This window comes from Chelonia mydas, chromosome 7 (genome assembly GCF_015237465.2).
Source record: "Chelonia mydas isolate rCheMyd1 chromosome 7, rCheMyd1.pri.v2, whole genome shotgun sequence".
NCBI classification, from domain to species: domain Eukaryota; kingdom Metazoa; phylum Chordata; order Testudines; family Cheloniidae; genus Chelonia; species Chelonia mydas.
Genome location: NC_057853.1, coordinates 103517093 through 103538760, shown reverse-complemented (window position 1 = coordinate 103538760; position 21668 = coordinate 103517093). Strand labels below are relative to the sequence as shown.

The following is a 21668-nucleotide window of genomic DNA, read 5'->3' as shown; positions in this document are numbered from 1 at the left end:
AGAATTTTGTTAATGGGAATCTTCAACATGAAGGGGTCCTGGTTATGTGTGATGGAAAGAAAACCCCATTTGAAACTTGACAGTTTTGCAATAGCCAATATGCAATTATTTGAAAGGGAAACTAATCTACAGTACAGCACTTTTTGGTTTAAACTCAATAGCCAAACATTGTCTTCACTTGCTGTCCATGGACAATGATTCCATTTAATTTAATTTAATTTAAGTCTTAGTTCATATACATCTAAACATTCATGGTATTGGCAACAGGTGACAGTAACAGCTCACAGAGTGCAAGTAATTACACTGTGCAATGCGCAGACATTGAAGGCATGTTTGTCAACTGATTTTAAAATGAAAAGTCCCCCTGTGGTTTATGAAAGGTTTATCATCATGATATTGACTGGGAAACTATGAGAGCAAAAGTGGTTTTCACAGCAAATAAAAAAATATGAAAACTGGCATGTTGGAGAGTACAGCTATCACAAATGTAAATTTTGATTTTGGGAACATTTCACTTGAATTCAAGATGACCAGCTATGGTTACCTGAATTTCTATCATGGGGTCCACCTTTCTGCTGTGTCACTCCTTCATTCCCTTTCTTTCACTGTTCCTGCCACATCTAAAATCACACTAAGAAACTTTACCATTTATATAAACAAACACCCCCCCCCATACAAAATACTATTTAAATGCTAGTGTAAAAGACATAGAACTATCTTCATTCATATCTACATTACAGTAATGTCTACAGGCCCCAACTGAGATCGTGGCTCCATTATACAGCCTCAAAATGACTTTGACAAATTGGAGAATTGGTCTGAAATCAACAAGATGAAATTCAATAAAGACAAATGCAAAGTACTGCACTTAGGAAAAAAAAGTCAAATACACAACTCCAAAATGGGAGATATCTGGCTAGATGCTAGCACTTCCAAAAAGGATCTAGGGGGTATAGTGGAAAGTAAATTGAATATGAGTCAACAATGTGATGCAGTTGCGAAAAAAGCTACTATTCTCGGATGTATTAGCAGGAATGTCACATGTAAGACATAGGAGGTAATTGCCCTGCTCTACTTGGCACTGGCAAGGCCTCAGGTGAAGAACTAGGTTCAATTCTGAGCACCACTCTTTTGTAAAGGTGTGGATAAATTAGAGCGAGTTCAGAGGAGAGCAACAAATATGAAAAAAGGTTTAGAAAACCTGACCTATGAGTAAAGGTTAAAAAACCTGGGCAAGTTTAGCACTGTGGAAAGAAGACTGAGAGGGGACCAGATAACAGTCTTCAAATACATTAAGGGCTGTTATAAAGAGGCCAATGGTCAGTTGTTCTCCATGTCCACTGGAGGTAGGAGAAGTACTAATGGGCTTAATCTATAGCAAGGAAGGTTTAGGTTAGATATTAGAAAAATCTTTCTATAAGGGTCATTAAGCTCTGTTAGGTTTGCACTTAGGCTTCCTAGGGACATTGTGGAATCCCTGTCATTGGAGGTTTTTAAGAACAGGTTGAACAGTTGTCAGGGATAGTCTAGGTATGCTCGGTCCTGCCTAAGCACAGGGGTGACCTCTCGAAGTCCCTTCAAGCCCCACATTTCTATGATTCTGAAATAGGTGCTGTACAAACAAATAGGGCTTGTCGACACTTACAGCATTGCAATGGTGCCTCTGTCTTGCTTAGTGAAGACGCCTACTTGGACCTTCTCCCAACGGCATAGGTACTCCTCCTCCCTGAGAGGAGATAGCTATGCCAATGGGAGAAGCTCTTCCATCAACACAGCACTGTCTACAGCGGGGATTAGGTCATTATAATTACATCGCTATGGGGTGTGGATTTTGTAGTGTAGACCAGGGCATAGTAAGAGACAGCTCCTAAGCCAAAGAGTTTACAGTGTAAGTAGACAGGACAAACAAAGGGTGGGAAGGGAAAGAGAAACACAGAGAGGTGACGTGACTTGCCCAAGGCTCGTTGCGGAGCCAATTAAGGAACCGAGGTCTCCTCAGTCCCAGTGCAGTGCTGTAAACTTTGGCCCATGCCGCTTCTCAATTCTCCTTGAAAAAGCATGATTCAGAGAGGAATTAAGCAAAAGATTAATAAATCAAGGGAGAAGACATACACATTTGTAAGATGATTGAGTCAGACAAAGCTAATTTTAATATTGCTTCATAAACTGCGCCTCAGTCACGCTCTCTGAAACAGTACTGACATTTTTTCCCCTGCAGGAACACTAGCAATAAACCCATTTGCTGTACATGTTCAGGGGCACCTGCTGCTGAAAACTTTCAGCAAAGATTTAATTTCCCAGTGCAAATCAGGGCATTTTATTCTCACATAGCAGGACATGCATCTTTTGAAACACTGTTCTGGAAAAATCAATTGTTTTTCAACAATTTTGGACACATATTGAGCAGAACTGCCCTTCAGTGCTTCTCAAAGACATTGCAAGAGAAAAGCTTGCACTATAGTCAATATTGTCTTTGTCACATTGCCTGAAATATCACAAAATGAAGTATTTGTATTTGAATCAGCACAAACTGAAGTAACTTAGCTGAGAAATTCTTTTTTCCTGCTGCTTTGAAAAATTTGCATTGCTATATTGCAAATGTGTATTTTTTTCCATTAAATGACTATTTAGTAATTCAGAACATCTCTCTAATATTAGCCTCCAGATGATCTCTCAGTGATGAATTTTCCCACATTGCCCCCTTTTCTTAGAGACAGATCAAATGTTGAATGAAGACAATTGGAATCTCTCCATTAGATTTAATAGAAATTGGATGGGTCATCGATTATTTTAGAGCCAGATAGATAACACTCATGATACTTGCTACCATCTAGGGTCATTAGCCAGGCTGCTCAAGAGTTGGTCCAGAAGAACAGGAAGAGGTATATGGTTCCTCTGTGACAACAGGAAGATTTCCAAAATGTCTAATATACAAAAGTTATCAAGAGCATTACAGGAACTACCATCCTTCAAGATCTAGGATACATCTACACTGCAAAAACAAACCCTGCAGCAGCAAGTTTCAGAGCCTGGGTCAACTGACTCAAGTTCATGAGGCTTGCACTACAGGGCTAAATATAGCAGGGTAAACATTCCCACTCGGGCTGGAGCCTAGGTCCTGACACCCATCGAGTGGGGAGGGTCTCAGAGTCCAGGCTTCAGCCTGGGCAGGAACCTATACACTGATATTTTTAGACCCATAGTTCAAGCCCCAGTTAGTTTAGCTGGGCTCAGACTCACTGCAGTAGTTCTTTGTGTTTGGGGGTGGGGGAGGTTGTTTTTGTTTTGCATGTAGACGTATGGCTAGTATTCTACACATGCAATCCATTAGCCTGAGCAATGGCACTCCTCTCGGTGTTGGACTCGAGCACACTAAAAAAGGTTTTAGGACAATATTTAGAAAATTATTTTATACAATTTGGAAAAAGGTTCTTGTAATAGTTGAGATTAATTTGTTGTGCACAAGTGATTGTGTGATAATAGCATGATATTTAATAGGAAATTTTCAGTGAAGACTGTATTCATTTAATTAATTAATTTGTAACTAAGCAAAACCAATAATAAACATGAACCTGATGATACACCACTATTCAAAATAATTTCTGAAAAAAAGTGAAGTGTAAATTCATGCTTTCCTTTACTAGACCAAGGACTTAAAGGGATAAGCATCCCAGTAGAGATCAAAGAAAGCATTACACCTTCTCAGGATGGGCATACAGATAGGATATGGCCTAGCAAGTCAAAGAATAATTGTTGAATATCTGGTATGTATCTTAAGACTTGTGTGAGGTCCCTAAATGCTCAGTCTGAGACCCACGCTGAATGGGATCTGCTCTAAATCAACCTTCTTTGTTTTCTTTTCGCTTTGTTACCAGATGGGAGAGCTCATACAAGTAAAGTCATGTTCATATCAATATTTACAAAAATCAAGCTTGAACAGTAAACATAGCCTTGCTCCAAGTGGATGCAACTGCATTGAAGCCAGTGGAATGCATTTACTTACAGCTGGCTGTATGTGGCCCAATATAGTGAACATATCTACTCAGGTCAGATCCAGAGATGATTCCTCAGGATTGCAGACTACACTAAATGCAGGCTTATCTGAGAAAGGACTGAGTAAATCATGAGAATTTGGCCTCTGCATTTAGTTTAAAGATCTTGGGGAGGTGGGCTCATGCTGTTTTCCGTTCTTGATGCTATCATTTGGTAACTTCAAGATCCCAAGAAGGCAGCTGTATATGGCTTGTGTGTAGAATGTGGTTTTCACAATAAAGAACCACCACATAAAAACCAGTACAACTGGTACTTGGTCTGTGTAGGTTTGTTTTGTTGTGCACAGAACTGGTCATCCAGTTATAGTCCTCTGATAACCTGCACACGAAGGTAGGCATGTAACTTCCATTTATAATAAAGGCAGCTGTATGTAGAACCAATGGACTATGTTGAAATTGTAGTCCCTTGCTCTGTTAAGAACTGAACAATACAAAGAAAATTCCCCTCCCTGATCCAACTGGTGTACCACTAGCAGTTTGCTCTGTTTCCATCTGTACTGTTATGTCTCTCTCTCAGTAACACTTTTCCCTGTTTCTTGGCAGACTGGTAGAATTATCATCTGTAGTCCCCATCAGTTCTCACTGGGGAGTCATTTCCAAGTGCTTGGCTTACAGCAAAGCTGTTTCAGACCCTTTTGTGTACTCTTTATTACGACACCAGTACAAGAAGACATGGAAGGACATAATAAACAAGATTCTTAAAAGAAGCTCCATAAATTCCTCAGCCCTCACAAGCGAATCACACAATCAGAGTATATTGCAAATGACTGAATGAGGAAGCTGGCACGGAATCTCCACGAAAGATGGAAGAATACAAGGGGGTTGTGGGGGAGTAACATGTAGCTATCATTAACTAGCAATGGTCATGAAAGTTATTCACTGAAGCTCACAGTCTAGCTTGCACCTCATCAGCAGCCCATGTAACAACTTTCAGAGTGAAGCTGGCTGCTTCACATGTCCTTCTTTTGACATGAAGTGTTGTAATTGATACCTGAACCTGCCGGCTCTCCAAACACAAATATCCCATTGACTTCAATGCGGGGTGATGCATCCATAATGGGTCAAACCCTGTCCTTATCTGAGGGAGCCATAGAAGTGGCAGGAGCAAAATGCTGCAGGGTCCATTTTAAAGTGACTCTAAAAAGCTGCAGTGTGCATCCCTGGCTTGCACATGTTGCTGGCTCTATATGATGCTCCACCCGATCCCCCTTGCTAGAACTACAGAATGACGCTAACCTGGCTGCTTGAGTAGGTCCCTATTGAAAATCTTGTTAAAGCTTAATAGAAAATTATCTGTCTGTTTACCTATATACTTATGTGGCCCCTTTGCTGTAGTATCTGAGGTCCTTTTTCTATATGCTTTTTTGAACTATCCTGTAGAACTGAATAGAGAATGATGTCTTCTATAGAGAGCTAGAGGATGGCTCAGTTAAGGCCATCTTTCCTTATTAAATCCTGTAGGTTCTCAGAGTAATTTCTATAGAACCTTCTTGGTTTCCTTCCCAAGAAATTCTAGAGGACTTTTCCAAAGGGTATACAGAGATAAGAGGTCAGGGTACTTATGTCCCTTTCCCCCAACTCCCTTTCCTACATGTCTGAACTGTATAGGGATGGGGAAGGATTTTACCCAATGACTGCAGGACTGGACTCATTTCCCAGAAAGTTTTTAGAGTGTCTAATTATTTTCCTCACTGAAACTTTATTAATCATGAAAAGCTTTAAATTGTTATGGTTTTGATGGTTAGTTGTTTTGGGGGAGAAGTAGGAGGTGGTTTGAAGTAGAGATAGGCCCAAAGCTGAAATGGATTTGGCCAAAAATCATGGATCCAAATTCTCCCAAATTTGCGGTCCAAACTCTGGATCAAGATTTGAACTTCCCAAATTTCAGGGTATTAGATTTAGCCCCTTATAGAGCTGGATTCAAGCTGCAGACTTCAGTCTGAACCCAGATTTGAAGCTAATCCCATTTGTCTTTTAGAGGTATGGTTTCTTCTCAGTCTTTTATTAAAGAACAGCTCTGTCATTAAAAATCACTGCATTTTCAATTCAGTCAGCTGTTAATGCAGATACACAAACTGGCAAAACATTCAGACAAAATTAAGACAATCCTGTGTACAATATTTCTATGGGGACTTCATTCTGTATGTTACATTTGGTTCAGTACTTCGCATAAGAATCTTAGAGTTCAGGGCAGCACAATTCTGTTTTGTAAGTATTATTCAGTTGACTTTATCCTTTAATTATAACAGTCAGTAGATGACTTCATAATTAAGTGACACATACATATCTGACCCTGAAACCATCATCCAGTCATTCATTCAGAATTATATTCATTGATCATTTTGAATCTTATCAGCTTATCAGCAATTGTCCTTTTGATTCAATGAAAACCAAGGTGGCATAAGATTATTTCTGTACATTCCAAATGTTTTGCCAGTTAACTGATGTGTAAAAAAGAAAAACAAGAACAATAATCAATCAATCCTCATTTTTGTTACTGTAATTTTAAAGTTAATTGGTAGCACATGATGTCCTCATTATGACACGAGATTAATTTTAAGTCAAGCTCAGTTGGTTTCAAAAACCTAATATGGTATATATGTTTGTTAAATATATCAACAAGATTTTTATAAACTCACTCTTTGTGCCAGTAACCAAAGTGTTCTGATACTGAGATAATGCTTCTTGGTGGATTTTAGTCAATTTTTCTGATAAAGAGACACAATTCTGCCTCAGACCTGCACACTTATCTCCAGAAAGTGATTTACAGTCCAGGAACTTAATACAAAGGCATAATTACATCACAACAAAAATTAATTGTCAAGGAATAGATTTGGATAGTGTTCGGTCTAAAGTAATCTGCTCCACAAAACTAGCTGAATGTTTTGGTGATGATATGATTGCAGATTTGTGCCCAGAGTACACCTGGAATTGAATGAATATAGTGAGATACCTTCATTCATATGATTGCCGTCTCTCTACGACTGGCATCTTCCAATAATGGTTGAAGTCCTTGATGAGATTGAAATTGTTTTGCTCTGTTCATATTCTGCAGATAAATATGAAACTGAGGGCCATATTGAGCTGATGAGGCCCTCTGCACTGAAGGGCTCAAATGCATTATTGGAGTAAGGTAGGCAATGGTACTGCTCTCCCTTATATTTCTGCTATGTGAGGGGAACTTTATTCCTATCTATGGGCTCCATTAGCAGAGGCTCATAGGCTAAATAAAGGTATTGTCCCAGGTGGTTTGGCCATGCACATTTACCAAGCAGCTTTGTCCACTTTTTGGAAACACTGGTCCTTTACAGCTGTCCCACCCAGACAAGGGAGGTTGTAGATGCTCTCTTCAACCTCCTGCACCTTGGGAGAATGTCTATTGTTGAGGCTTTAGCAAAAGCCTGATCCAAAGCCCATTGAAGTCAATGGGAATCTTTTCACTAATTCCAATTGGCCTTGGATGAGGCCCCAGGAATCCATGTGGGTATTGCCTGCATAGAACCATGGTGAATTTAGCCATTGCTCTATGAAGATCTCTCTTCTATAGTGAAGTGTACGTAAACAAACATTCACATACTTTAAAAATGAAATATTAAACAAGAGAGATTGATAGCTACACTGTAAATAAATATTCTCATGTTAACTATTAATAGTAGTCAAATCAATTCTATAACTACATAAAAAGTTAGGGAATTTAAATAAATTTCCTCTGATCCAACACCCCAAGTTTAGCCCCTTCCCCCCAAATTAAATTGTCTACCTCATCTTAATAATTTGATTTATCGGGCTTAACATGATTTTCTCAGGTGCAATAAGTAGAAACATCCTGTTCAATATTTGTTTCTTAAGGACATATTTTAATGGCCTGATTGTATTTCTGACAAGAGTTGGGGAGAATGACTAACAGCTGATAGTCAGTTTAAAAATTGTAAAGGGCATAATATAGATAATTGTATGTTCCATAGTGATCACCTTTGTTTAAGCAAATTGCAACTCGCTGTCTTAAGGCTTGTTCCTGTTGTCAGTCTGTGCATGGGACTGCTACTTAAGTCAATAGGAGGTTTGCATGCAGAACCACCATAGGACTGGTTAAATATTCAATACTGTCCCCATAGAGATTAACTTTTTAAAAAGAGCAATCATTCAAAAAGAGTGAGATGACTTCCGAGCCAACTTTTACTAGAACTATTAAGGTGGCTAGTAAAAGATGGAGAAGAATATAGACAGGTTTATTTCATTACAACTGTCACACTCAGTCCTTGGTTGATTCATGTGTCATCATGAGCAATAAATCTCTCCCCCTCTATGTTGTGTAGCAATTTATCTTTCTTTCATGGTGCCTTTCTTCTACAATTAACCTTATAAGAGAAGCAAATTTAATTTCCTCATAGTTGCATTTTTTTAAACTTGATACAGATATCTGACACATTACCATATTTCTAGCATGGGAGACAAGCTAGAGCTGTAAATGCTGGTGCTCAATAAACTGATTCAATATACAAAATAAAAGTAATATCTGAACATTTTGCTGATATTTTATAGGATGCTAGAAATATGATTCAGTGGCTCATTAAGTGCTAGATATTAAGCTGAATTCTTATAGGCAATGGGCAAAGTTTTCTAAAATATGTGCCTAAGTGATGAATGTACATGCAAGTTACTATGTGTCTATTATCACATACACTATATGAAACTTTCGCTCCAGTGAGTTAGAATAATGATGGCAAATGGAATGCACAATACTTTGTCTCTCACCATGAAGCGGAATTGCAGTCTTCCTGTCGGAAGCGCAACTGTGTATGTATGTTTTATGTACAGTTGTTATTTTAAACTATTTGAATATTTTTTTTAAAAGTGTGCATAAAATGTGCTCAGTAAACCTTGTATTGCATCTACAAAAGTTGCATAACTGCCTGTACAATATGCAGTTTGCTTTTTAAATTCACAATTCCATATTCTATATCCATTTTCCCCATGCATGTCCAATTACCAATCTTCCCATGTGCAACTCTGTGTTTTGCAGACAGAACTTGGGTGGCTATTTATGAAAATTTAGCCCAATATGCTTTTAAAGCATGAGCTTCTTTTATGTTCATTGTCCTTTGACGGACACTTATAGCATTTAAATGGGTGTATTTGGGTTAATAATGCGAAAAACAATAAGAGATTGAAACTGACCATTCCAGTGAATAAAAAGGCCAGATCTTCAGCTCACATAACATCATCATATTTTTATTCATTTCCATAGTGCTATGCTGATTTATATCAGGTAAGGATCTGGCCCTATTTATGATTGGTTAGATATTATTTAACCCAACCATAAAATTTCTTGTGGACAGATTTTTAAAGGTGTTTAGGTGCTGAAAGACTCAGATAGACACCTAGTGGGATTTCCAGAAGTGTCTAGGCACCGAACTTCCATTCATAAGTATCTAGGTTCTTCTGAAAATCCCACTAGGTATCTATCTGCATCTTTAAGGTCTAAATACTTTAAAAAATTCTGGCCCTAGGTATGTAGGGTCTGTTTCTGGGCCCACTGAGTAAAATGAGAAAGGATCCTCTAATTTCAGTGGTCCCGGATCAGACCTGTTATGAGAGGCTGCAGTTCCCAACTTTTTTGGAACTAGATATTCAAAAAAGTTCTCTGAAAGTGATCCTTCCTGGCAGTGCTCCCAATATCTGCAGTAGGACAGTGTCACCTTGTCTCCCTATTGAAACCTGAAAGAGGTCATTCACAACCCACTCCTCAACCCTCAAAAGATTGTCTAATAGTAAATGTAGGAGGTTCTGACCTGAATATCCATCTAGTGCGGAGTACATGGAGAGGACACTGGCTCTGTAAACAGTATTGATTCAAGTCCATAGAATATTTACATAAAGGGAGTTTGGGAGGACCCAAGTGGCCCATGTTTTCAGGTGAGTTCAAGTTTCCACCAAAACTATTCTCACAGGCCAAACCAAGCCCTCTTTTGAGGATCAGAAACATTTTGGCCTTGTGAGAATCTGTTCTCCAGAGATTTTCAGAATAATTCTGTAAACCCAAGTGGCTTGGACAGTCTGATTAAACAGCCAAATGTTTATCTAAAACTTAACCTCCAAACTCTTGTTGGTCACCTCCCACTAATTTACTACTCAAGTTTTAAACATGACAAGCATCCAAGGTTTTGAATATCTAGTCCTATACAATTTCAACTTGCATAGTGCGTGTATTGAACACAACATCTTGGAGGTTGTTCGCTGCCCACTCAGCACTGGAATCATCAGTCAACATTAAATTCAGATAATCTAACAAAACTTTTTTAAAAAAGCCAGAGACTCCATCTAAGTCACCCTACCATCACTATTACTGAGCATGTAATACAATACAAAAGCTCAAGTAAGGCCCTGATTTTTCACATACTTATGCATGTATTTTAATAGGGACTAGCCATGTGCTTAAGTGTTTGCAGAATCAGGGCCTACATCTTTAGCAATCTCTCCAATACTCAGATCCATAGGAGTGAGCTAAGGATAAAATGTTAGCCTTAATTCTTTTTTAAATTACTTTTTATGGTTTATGTCAGGCCACTGATGATATTTTTAGTCCTTGTGTGTGAACTTTTTATTAAAATATACTGCTAAAAAAAGAAAGATGTCCCTCAAGGAGATGTATAAGAGTTCACATGGTAGGAAGAGTTGTTAAGGTCTGTACAAAACGTCTACTACTGGCCTCCAAAGTCATTGCTGTGTATCATGTAAATATGTATTTAGGGTTTACTTTTTCTAAATGAGGCATAGTGATTTAACAAACTGCTAATGGTTGTTATGGTTTATCGTATATATCTATATTTATAATGAAGATGATTGGCTGGATAGACTAATTGCACTGTCAAGAATGTGTGTATTGAAAAGCAAATACATGGTTAGTAATATATCATGTGTACTATACCATGCATGTGCCGTAATTCTGTGTAGTAAAAATATGAAACTTTGTTTAAGAAGTGTTATCGCACATGGTTTCAATGTACCCAAAAGGCACAAGTCCACATAATTGACTAATGCTCTACAAAAGCTGTATTTGAAAAAAATTCTAATGTTGTAATTATTGTTAAATGCTGGAAAACTATCTTCCAGTTATTTGTATACCTAGAGCTTAAAAAATATCCAGTATTTATCCAGAATACTAGAAAACCACCAACCACTTCTTTGGTTTCAGCCCAGTCAGAATTCCTAGAGAAAAACTAAAATAGTGCTTTACAATGAAAATGCAAACACAACCCTAATAATAAGAATACTAACAGAGAGCCTGATTCTGTTTACACTACAGATAGTCGGATTTACTTTAATTACTTTGCTCTTATGGATCCTGATCCAAAGCCCATTGAAGTCAATTAAAAGACTCCTGTTGCTTTCAATGGTCTTTGTATTAGGTTCTTATAGAGCTTTCTTATCTTCAGATCTCAAAGCCTTTTAAAAAGTATTATTATCCTTGCTTTGCAGATGTGATAACTGAGGCCCAGAGATGTTAAACTGTGAAAGGATCCAGAGCAATGGACGGTCACTTGTTACAAAACAAAATTAAGTGACTCGCCCAAGGTTACACAGCAGATCAGTGGCAGTGTCAAAAACAGAACCCAGGTATGCTAACTCCCAACCCCAAGCTCATCCCAGTAAACCTTCTAACCAGAAAGTGTGAAAATGGAGCTGCTATACTAAAGAGAATCAAGGGGGCTTCCCCAGAGGAGATATTTGAAAATTCAGTATCACAAATTGCCTTGGAAAAGAGAAATATATAACTAAAAGGTGCCTTGATTTATCTTTATTTAGATACAGGGCATTTTTCTAAATATCAGATTTTTTTCCATTATGTTTTTATTTTCTTAAGATCATTTTAGAAAACAAAATCTCATAGACTTGGCAGTCACTAGTGAATAACTTCTGAATTCTTACAGGAATGTAACATATTGCCAATGTTTCCAGATGAAGTTCAGTAAAAAACTTTTCCTCAGGATTAGATTTTTTGCCAAACAATCATCAACAATGATTATGGGACCGATCACACAAACCCTTACTTAAGTCCCAGTGGGACTACTTGGATGCATAAGATTCAGCCACTTGACTAAAGGTTTGAAGGACTGGGCCTTTATGTTTCCATAAATATAAAAGATGATTATTTCCATGTCTACTAGTACCTAGCAAGTTTGATGTAAGTTAGTTCTGAAATACAGTTAACAGCTACTGTACCCGTAGAATATGTTGACTTCTTCAGCATTAAAATGTGCCATATCATTTAAATTTATATTTGGACTTCTTTAAACTCCTTTTTCTTCAATAATACTGTGTGTTTATAGGGACTATTTATTCAGAAAAATAGCTAAATAAATAAAATACTTCTAAATTTCATTGAGGAAATTTACATCCCTATAAATGTCGAGTAACAAAACAGAACAAGACTGCTATGTACATAAGAACACCAATTTCCCGGGTAGGCTAAATGATATACTCCTTTTTTTCATTTTGTCCTATTTATGTTTCAGATGTACTGAATCATTTGTGTAAAGACAGATTGACAGACATCCTAACTTTGTTACAATAGTACCTTGAATTAAGAAAAAAAAAAAGATTAAAGACCAATGTAATTAACTTACTTACATATTTTTGAACAAGAGGCCTGTACTGCCTGTTCTGTTTACAATGGCTTGTGCTTTGTGAATACATATCAAACGTTGTAATATATTTTTATTATCTAGAGTTAATTGTTAATACAGAAAAATATATATGGATATTGTTACTCTGTTATACAATGTGATTCTATTATTAAATGAACTTGTGCGAGCAATTTTTGATATAAAAGTTTACATTTAAAAAATCTGCCTCTTGCTTATTGGAAAGATGGAGACTGTTTATTTTCATGTGATTGCAATGATATAAAATGATCTCATTTTATTAACAGGTAGCTGGTGCTAAGTACACGGTGATAAGGATAGGTTTCAGAGTAACAGCCGTGTTAGTCTGTATTTGCAAAAAGGAAAGGAGTACTTGTGGCACCTTAGAGACTAACCAATTTATTTGAGCATAAGCTTTTGTGAGCTACAGCTCACTTCATCGGATGCATAAGCTCACGAAAGCTTATGCTCAAATAAATTGGTTAGTCTCTAAGGTGCCACAAGTACTCCTTTTCTTTTTGGTGATAAGGATATACTTTTTCATCCATTATGAGCACCACAGGTGTACTAATTAGGAATCAAATCCTCAATCCTGCAGTGACTTCAGCTGGTTCCCACCATGTTACAGTTGGGGAGATAAGCCGTACCTGTACCTCAGTCTATCTTTGGCCACTTGCAAGTGACAGGCCTATACCTGAAATTGTCTCAGAGTGAAGTCCAGCAATAAACCCCACTCTTGACTGGATCACCAGGTTATAACATTTCCCATTTCCCCATCTGCATTACCTCCTGCAGCTCCAACTGGGTTTGGACCTATGATTCAGAATCCTCTCTGGGAACTAGGGCAGGCTGAAGAATTCAGTAAGAGAACAGCTTGTTCAAATCAGACTATAATTTATTTATGTACACATAGGAACATCACAAGCAGAGACAAAAGGGTTAAAAATAACAAAAATCTAAATGCATATCATCTTATTATCCCTTGCCAGTTTAAAAAGATCCCATTTGACCCAGGAACCTCCTATGCATTGGGGCTGGATGAAGCAGACTGCAGTCTCTGCCTCTCTGAGGGACTTTTCCCCCAGTCAGTCTCCCCCTCAGGACACAGGCTGTCTTTTATCATGTCAAAGATCCTTTGCTTGGCAGTCTCCGCCCAAAGATCTCCTGAGATTTCAAGCAGGACTCCTGAACCTGACCAAACTGATTTACACATTTCTCCAGAGGGGCAGGAGAAAGTTTTCATTCCCAGAGTGGCCCATTGGAGCCACAAGGAATTGCGCTCTATCTACAGGCAATGTTTCATTACAATGTTACAGCCATTCCTTCAGGATAACTCTTAGCTACCTTTTAACCAGCAATACAATAACTGAAAGTCCACAGAGAAATAACATTCATAAAAATTAATACACCTGCCTGTCATGTTCTTCAAACACCTATTCAGAGTTCTTGGAGGGTTGGGGCTTTTGGGCTAACCTCCACTCTGGTCCACACATCAGGTCTCTTGATGATGGTTCTGCTTTCCCTACAAGTGTGACATCACCATTGTGGGAGGGCAAAAGGACTTAAGAGAATTTAGCATCCCAGATGCCTGTTCTCTTCAGAGAGAGTCAGCAATTCTATGTCCTGTGTGGCCTTGGTTCCTATTTTCCTCCTTTGTTTCAAAAAATTCACCAAATGAGTTTTCATTTTCCAGCTCCCCATCAGCGCTGGTTTTAGGGCAGTGCAACGCATGTGGTTGAATGAGCATTTTTCATTTTGTCAGACTCCACTTAAAGTAAAATCTGATGAGCTGTACAGAGTCCATACAAAGGAGACAATTCCCCTACCAACCAGCATACGCATGCATGGTGGAGATGACCTTCTAATGACAGTTTGGGAATAGAGAAACTGGGATGCAGAAAACAAATAAAAGTTTTCAACTAAGGGGATGAAGGAGAGTGATGATGTTGCCATGGGGAGGAACAGAAAGAGGGGCATGGTGAAAAATAAAGAAATTTGAAGGGGATGAGAACCTAATGAGAGGTTGATAAGATGAGAAACCATGGAGAGAGAAAGGCAGAGGGAGAGAAAGACAGGTGTGGGGGACCCTAGAGAAGAAGAGAGAGATATTTGTTTCACAACTGTTGTGATGATTATTGATGGGACTCAATCCTAACTGGATCCAAATGCCCCTTTGGAGTAGAGAGAGAGGGATGATATCCAGATGGGAATGTTGCCGCTCACAGTCAACTCTACTAGAAGTGAAGTTCATAAAATACAACTTCCAGCTTTAAAAAAATTAAGTCACAGTAATATAATTCCTCAGGTGAAAAGTTAGTCATTTTAGTCCTTCAAGGGAGCTAGCAAAAAGTCAAATGGGAGAAAAGTAATTTTCTGTGCAAAGGTTCTTACCCAATTCCAGTGCCTGGACATAAATGTGTAAGGGGTCAATCATTAAATAGATCTATTAATATAGAAAATGACTTTTTGCATAAAATGTGAGAGGGGGAAAAAGCAGGAGAAAAGTTTCAGCAGAACATGATGTGGAAGAATGCACAACATAGAGTGAAATCCAACAGATAGAGTAATAGTGAGAAAATACCATGGGGAAATAGAAAGTGCTTTTACATAAATGAATGTCCAGTGAGCATAATTTTACTATAGATAAAATATTCTGAAATCATAGAATTTCTGGTTCTTGTCCAGCTTTCTTTTCTGCAATAAAAAAAACAACAACAGCAAAAAAAAGTTTCCACTAAACTAAGTTTGGGGCGGGGGGTCAATTAAAATATTTTTGTTTGAAAGCATTGAATTATTTTGTTTTGATTTCTACCTTTTAAAACTTCATTTTTTTATATAAAATACCAATATGTTTTCTTTCAAAAAGGCATTTTGAAATGGAAGCATTCTGTTCCAAAAACAGTCAAAACAGGTCGTTTCAACATAACAAAAATGCTTCATTCTGGTTTTCTCCCTCCCCCCTCAAAATAAATTTCATAAAAAATCAAGTTTAACAGAAGTGAGTCAGAAGAGATGCGTGTAATTTTTTATATCTGTTCAATGGAAACTATGACAATTTGGTAATCAGTCATAAAACAAATTTCAGCTAGTTATGTGATCTCACCATCACTTGTCCAACAGTGTCGTCATTCCTGTATTTTTATATTTTCATATCATTTCCATACATTTATATGTAAAATAAAATAAAAAAATCAGTCTCTGAAGTATCTGTCACTGTTGAAAGTGGGATGTAGGTCTTGAATGCTGAGCAAAGCAACACCCACATATCTTTGAAAATCTGGGCCTAAGAGCCTCTCATGTTGCCTCCAGATATTCAGAGAAAGACCAGTTCTGAAAACAATAGGAGTTGCGGGTATATAAAGGATGCAAGATCAGGCCTTAATGTAGCAAGCTAGGGAAAAGTAAACCGGTGCTTCACTCAAAATAAAATAAGAAATCTGGAGTATGATATGCTCTCACAAAGATGAGAAACTGGACTAGCTCCAACAACATAGATGGCATTACCCTAGTTTCATACCAGTGTAAATAAGAACTTGTCTGAGAAGAAAGAGACATCACTACTCTGAGACAACTCAGACACCATTACTCTTGATCCTGTGCACATGATGGGCCAAATACTGTTTCTGGACATGTCCTCAGAGCACCACTTGAACTCCATGTATGCATCCAAGGACAGAAGTTCACCTATTATTTGTAGAAAAATGAAGGTGCAGAAAAGTAACTGCCAGAATACAAAAAGAAACACAACCAAATACCTTTATATTCCCTAAAGTATGGCTCTCCGAAAAAACAAATTGAAAAGGAGACTACAATCTCATTTACTGACTTTTCAATAATATTCATCTCCACAGTGCCTGAGCACCTCACAGACATTAATGAATATAATCTGACGTTACCTCACAGAGGTATGGAAGCATAAAGAAACCCAGTTAGAAAATATTTAGATATATTCAAGTTGGCAGGGCCTGATGACATTCATCCTAAGGTACTTAAGGAACCAGCTGAAACAACCTTGAAACTATTTGCAATTATCTTTGAGAAGTCATGAAAGATGGGTGAGAATGCAATGGGACTGGAGCAGGGCAAAGACAGTACCTATTTTAAAGAGGGGAACAAAGAGGAACTGGAGAACTATAGACCAGTCAGCTTAACTTTGAGACCAGGAAAGATACTGGAACAAATCATTAAACAATCAGTTTGTAAGCACATAGGACATAATAGGGTTATGAAGAATAGCCAGCATGGAATTGTCAAAAAAATCATGCCAAACCCAACCTAGTTTTCTTCTTTGACAGGATTACTGTCCAAGTGGATGGGGAGTGGGAAGGGACAGGCCACGCTGTAAATGTGATCTATCGTGATTTTAGTAAGGCTTTTGACACAGTTCCACATGACATTCTCATAAGCAAACTAGGGAAATGCAGTCTAGATTCAATTGCCATAAGGTTGGTGCAAAACTAGTTGAAAGAGCATACTCAAATAATAGTTATCAGTGGTTCGCTATCAAACTGGGGAAACATATCTAGTGCTGTCCCACAGGAATCTGTCTTGCGTCAGTACTATTCAATATTTTCATTAGTGACTTGGATAATGGAGTGGAGAGTATGCTTATAAAATTTGCAGAGTCCACCAAGCTGGAAGCGGTTGTGAGCACTTTGGCAGACAGGATTCAGATTCAACACAACCTTGTCAAATTGGACAATTGGTCTGAAATTAACAAGATGAAATTTGATTAAATGCAAAGTACAACACTTAAGAAAAAAATCAAATGCACAGCTACAAACTTGGGAAGTACTGCTGAAAAGGATCTGGTGGTTAGAGTGGATCACAAATTGAATATGAGTCAACAATGTCATGCAGTTGGGAAAAAGACTAATATTCCAGGTGTATTAACAGAAGTATTGCATGTAAGACAAAGGGGACAATTGTTCCATTCTACTCAGAACTGGGCGAGGCCTCCCCTGGAGTACTGTGTCCAATTCTGGGTGCCACACTTTAGGAAAGATGTGGACAGGTTGGAGAGAGTTCAGAGGCAAGCAACAAAAATAATCATAGGTGCCGATTCTGTGGGTGCCCCGGGCCCTCCCCCTCCACCCAACGCGTCCCACCCACCGGCAATCAGCACTTCCCCCTCCTTCCCAGCGCCTCCCACCTGTCGCTGATCAGCTGTTGCGCAGCGTCAGGAGGCACTGGGAGTATGGGGGGAGGAGCAAGGGCACAGGGTGCTTGGGGAAGGGGGCGGAACTGGGTGGCGAAGGGGCGGGGTGGGAAGAAGCAGAGTGGGGCTAGGGCTTGGGGGAAGGGGTGGAGTGGGGGCAGTGCCTGGGCAGAGCCAGGGGGAGCACCCCCTGGCAGATTAGAAACTCGACGCCTAGGGAAATAATAAAAGGTTTAGAAAACCTGACATCTGAGGAAAGATTTTAAAAAAGCTGTCCTGAGAAAAGACAACTGGCAGTATGTGTATGTGGCGGGAGAACCTGAAAACAATCTTCAAACATGTTAAGGGCTATTTGAAAAAGGACAGTGATCAATTGTTCTCCATGTCCACTGAAAGTAGGAAAAGACATAATGGGTTTAATCTGCAGCAAGGGAGATTGTGGTTAGATGTTAGGAAAAATTTTCTAACTGTAAGGGCAGTAAAGTTCTAGAAGAGGTTGCCAAGGGAGGCTGTGAAATCCCGTTCATCAGAGGCTTTTAATAATAGGTTGAACAAACAACTGTCAGGGATGATCTAGGTATAATTGTCCAACCTCTGTTCAGGGTGCTGAACTTGATGACCTCTCAAGGGCCCTTCTAGCCCTACATTGCTATGATCCTATCATAATTATCTCTGTGTTACAGATGGGGAAACAGAGGCACACAGCAATGAAGTAATTCATGTGAAAGATTAAGGAAGTCTATGAAAGAATTCAGCTCTTCTGATCCCCTGTCCAGTGCCATAATCACCAGACAATCCATCCTGCCTACTCCAGGGTAGGTTTCAGTTTTCCATGACTGATCCTAAGAATGAAAAGCCTAATGTTGTGCTCTTTTCCCCACCCACATTTTAAATTAATAAGCCAAATAGAAAATGATAAATTGGCAGCTACCACTTCAGAAATTGTTCACGAGCCAGCTGCAGTAGGAGTCCCACACGAGACAGTTTCAGTTTGTTTGTTTTTTCATTTTGCAGCAGTACAATAAATAAAACAGTAACTTTATGTCACTCTTGATTATCCTGGGCAGTAAAATAATTGAAAACAGATGGCTTACATTCAAGTTAACACCAAAAGTACCAGTAATGCTCTTTGTCCTGGAGTAGGAATAAGCCACATGGGTGTGGGGGGAGGCATGCCTCCAGTTATATGGATTGGAGATTGTCTTTGAGAATAGGTTAGCAATCAACTATTACTTTAGGGAGAAATTATTTTGTCCTCACCAATTATCTTTTAAAAGTAGCCTTGATAAACCAAGCAGTTTCAGATGTATTGTTACATAATATACAGGCCTAATGTCACACTGTAGTCCAATAATTATGTGATAGCATTTTGCATAACAATTTTGCTTCTACTTTAATCTTTGCCATCTTGCAATCATTTAGCATAAAAGGCTGACTCATTTCCACAGCCCATCTTTCCTCTCCTCTTGGTGATTGCTGAGTGATTGGCAATGCCACTCTGTACTTACCATTAAGTATATTCAGAACTTGACCTGATCCCACAACTTGCCGAGCACTTCCTGCAAGATACTGATTTCCCTCAATTCCTCATAGGATCAGGCCCACAGTGTCAAAGTTATGTCCCAAGTCTATAGGAGTCAGAGATGGCCAAGTCAGTTAGCATGGATTCCAACTGGAAACTAAGAGGGATCAAGCTGTAATTTTCACATTTTAATCTGGATTTTGAAGACCACAAATTTTAGAGCAATTCAGATTGAGATTTTGGATTGACTCATTATGAAGATACTGCAAAATTCAGATCTGGATCTATGTTTGAATATCAAACCGCATCCAAAATTTTTTGCAGGGGGCAGGGTGGAACTGGATCCAGGTTTTATTCTGGGCCCATCTTTGGTTGCACTAATTGTAAACTCCCTTTTTCGGGGTCAGGGCAAAACCAAAATAGGGGAGGATAAACTGCCACACGATGCATGTATGTACTCATTGTATACCATAGAACATAGATTTGCATGTGGCAAATGGGTAACTGCATACCTAAAATTCCATTTTGAACAAACTATTACCCATTTTGCATGCAGAAATATCCCTTTGCCTGAATTGATGCAGGATTTGCAAGCACAGCTTAAGGATTCATGTCTAAAATTTTGGGCCACTTTCTCTATATTGTCTTTCTTTTCTTTGGGACAGTGGAAAGCTGATTTCAAGGAAAGACCTTTTCTGCTTAAAGGCTACAGGAAAGATATTGTAGGGTTGGGTGCCCTGCCTGCTTTCTAATTCCATAGCAGTAGGAAATGAAAGTTTTCTGTGGGCCCCATTGAGGCTACTGACATTACAATTTTGCATCCCTATGGGACAGACACTCCGGAATGCAATGCTGTAGTAGGAAGCTCCCAGTCTTGTTATGGAGCCCTATGCGGTTGCACTGTTCCATACTTTTGGAGTAAGCACATCACACAGAAGACCTTCCGTACAGATTATTTGATGGGCAGATGATTTACCTCACTGGTCTTTTAGAGACTAAAGATGGAGAAGCAGGCCAGCCAGTTGTCTCAGGAAGAGGCCAGGTGGTGGAAGGAGACTTGCCAGTTATGAGCACTGGTGAGTGGTAAAAAGCTACTGGGCCTTTTATCCCAAGGAGATAGCAGTGGGTCAGGGAGAACCTAGGGAGAAGGGAAGGAACCCAAAATGCAGTCCAGATTTGGCCCAGCTTTATCAAAAGTTTCACAATCTGGGAAACAAGGCCAAGTTTGGAGTAAAGCAGGGGTGGGCAAACTACAGCCTGCGGGCCACCTCCGACTTGTCAGACCATTTAATCTGGCCCTCAGCTCCCGACGGGGAGCAAGGTCGGGGGTTTGCCCTGCTCCGCACGGCTCCCAGGAAGCAGCCGGCATGACCCCATCTGGCTCCTACATAGTACGCGTTGGCATGGCCAGGTGACTCTGCGGGCTGCCCAGTCCACAGGCGCTGCCCCTGCAGCTCCCATTGGCCGCGGTTCCCAGCCAATGGGAGCTGCAGAGGTGGCTCTTGCAGACGGGGCAGCATGCAGAGCCGCCTGGCTGACCTCAGAGCTGGAGGGGGACATGCTTCCTGGAGCTGCTTGCGGTAAGTGCTGCCTGGAGCCTGCACGCCTGAGCTGCCCCCACCCCATGCCCCAATGCCCTGCCACAGCCCTGATCTCCCCCTCCTGCCCTCTGAACCCCTCAGTCCCAGAGCCCCCTCTTGTACCCCAAGCCCCTCATCCCCAGCCCCACCTTCCCCTGGCCAGTCCTAGTATTGCCTTTTATTGGGTTTTTGTTCATGTTCAACTTTAATTTGTATTCCACTCCAAATCCAAACCAGGCCCTCAAATTTCAAGATGGAATAATGAAATTCAGTCAATAGGATCAGCACCAATCAAAGGCCTTCACTGATTTCTAATGAAAAAGGTTAAAAACCATGCAGCTGCTGCTACCATCTGTGCAAGTGAATCTACTGGTGGTTTTTTAGTCCTGGTCTCCATTACAACTTGCTCTTTGCATTACTCTAAATACATCAAACATTGCCTTTCATGTCATGGAGGCTCGTGCAAAGGGAGACCAATTCCTGGAAGGCTCTGCATGGAAACTTAACAGAGACAGAATAATTAGTTTGGCGAGTTAGTGCTCCATAATTTAAAGAGTTTGGCTTGCAGATCGTTGAAAAACTTTTTTCTTTCACCAGCTTCTTGTTGGAACCCAGTTTAGAGCCTCATGCCAATTTCTGTTACCTGGTGTTCAGAATAAAGCTGCCTACAATTTCAACAGTACAATATGCAAGTCCCTGCTCTGGGAGGGA

General features: G+C 39.5%; 1 protein-coding gene across 1 annotated transcript in view; it reads left to right on the top strand.

Moving 5' to 3' along the window:
- GPR26 (G protein-coupled receptor 26) overlaps positions 1-12947 on the top strand; it is a 29339-nt gene extending 16392 nt beyond the window's left edge. Inside the window, exon 3 of the mRNA XM_007053059.3 lies at positions 4596-12947. Coding sequence (XP_007053121.2) covers positions 4596-4827 — 232 coding nt within the window. The 3' untranslated portion in view covers positions 4828-12947. The remainder of the gene's footprint in view (positions 1-4595) is intronic.
- Positions 12948-21668: the final 8721 nt, after the last annotated feature.